The following is a 365-nucleotide window of genomic DNA, read 5'->3' on the forward strand; positions in this document are numbered from 1 at the left end:
GGTGGCGGCTGTGGCCAGCAGGTTCTCGTCCATCTGGTGCCACACCACGTCCGCGCAGCTGAAGTTCAAGGAAGGCTTGCGGCCGACGCGAAGGTTCAGCTTCTCTACAAATTGGTCCTCCTCGATGGAATAGATCTTGAAGATGTTGCGGCCGGCCACCACCACCTGGGCGGCATCGCGGCACACGCTGATGGCGTTGGCGGGGGCGTCCAGGTGGCAGAACATGGTCCGTCCCGTGAGGGCGTTGCCCCCCAGGGCGGTGGTGACCCTGGCCATCTTCTCCATGGCTGTCCTCGGGGCGCAGTCCCCTCTCCGGGAGCAGGCTCGGAGGCTCACGTCCCCACAGGCTGCATTCACGCTCGCGC

General features: G+C 65.8%; 1 protein-coding gene across 1 annotated transcript in view; it reads right to left on the bottom strand.

Annotated features, from left to right (window-relative positions):
• WDR24 (WD repeat domain 24) overlaps positions 1-285 on the bottom strand; it is a gene marked incomplete at its 3' end in the record, with an annotated part of 5,758 nt that extends 5,473 nt beyond the window's left edge. The window contains exon 1 of the mRNA XM_010078445.1: positions 1-285. This exon is cut by the window's left edge and continues 214 nt beyond it. Within this exon, the coding sequence (XP_010076747.1) occupies positions 1-285 (285 nt within the window).
• Between the last annotated feature and the right edge of the window lie 80 nt (positions 286-365).

This window comes from Pterocles gutturalis, unplaced genomic scaffold, assembly GCF_000699245.1.
Source record: "Pterocles gutturalis isolate BGI_N339 unplaced genomic scaffold, ASM69924v1 scaffold1293, whole genome shotgun sequence".
Taxonomy (NCBI): Eukaryota; Metazoa; Chordata; class Aves; order Pterocliformes; family Pteroclidae; genus Pterocles; species Pterocles gutturalis.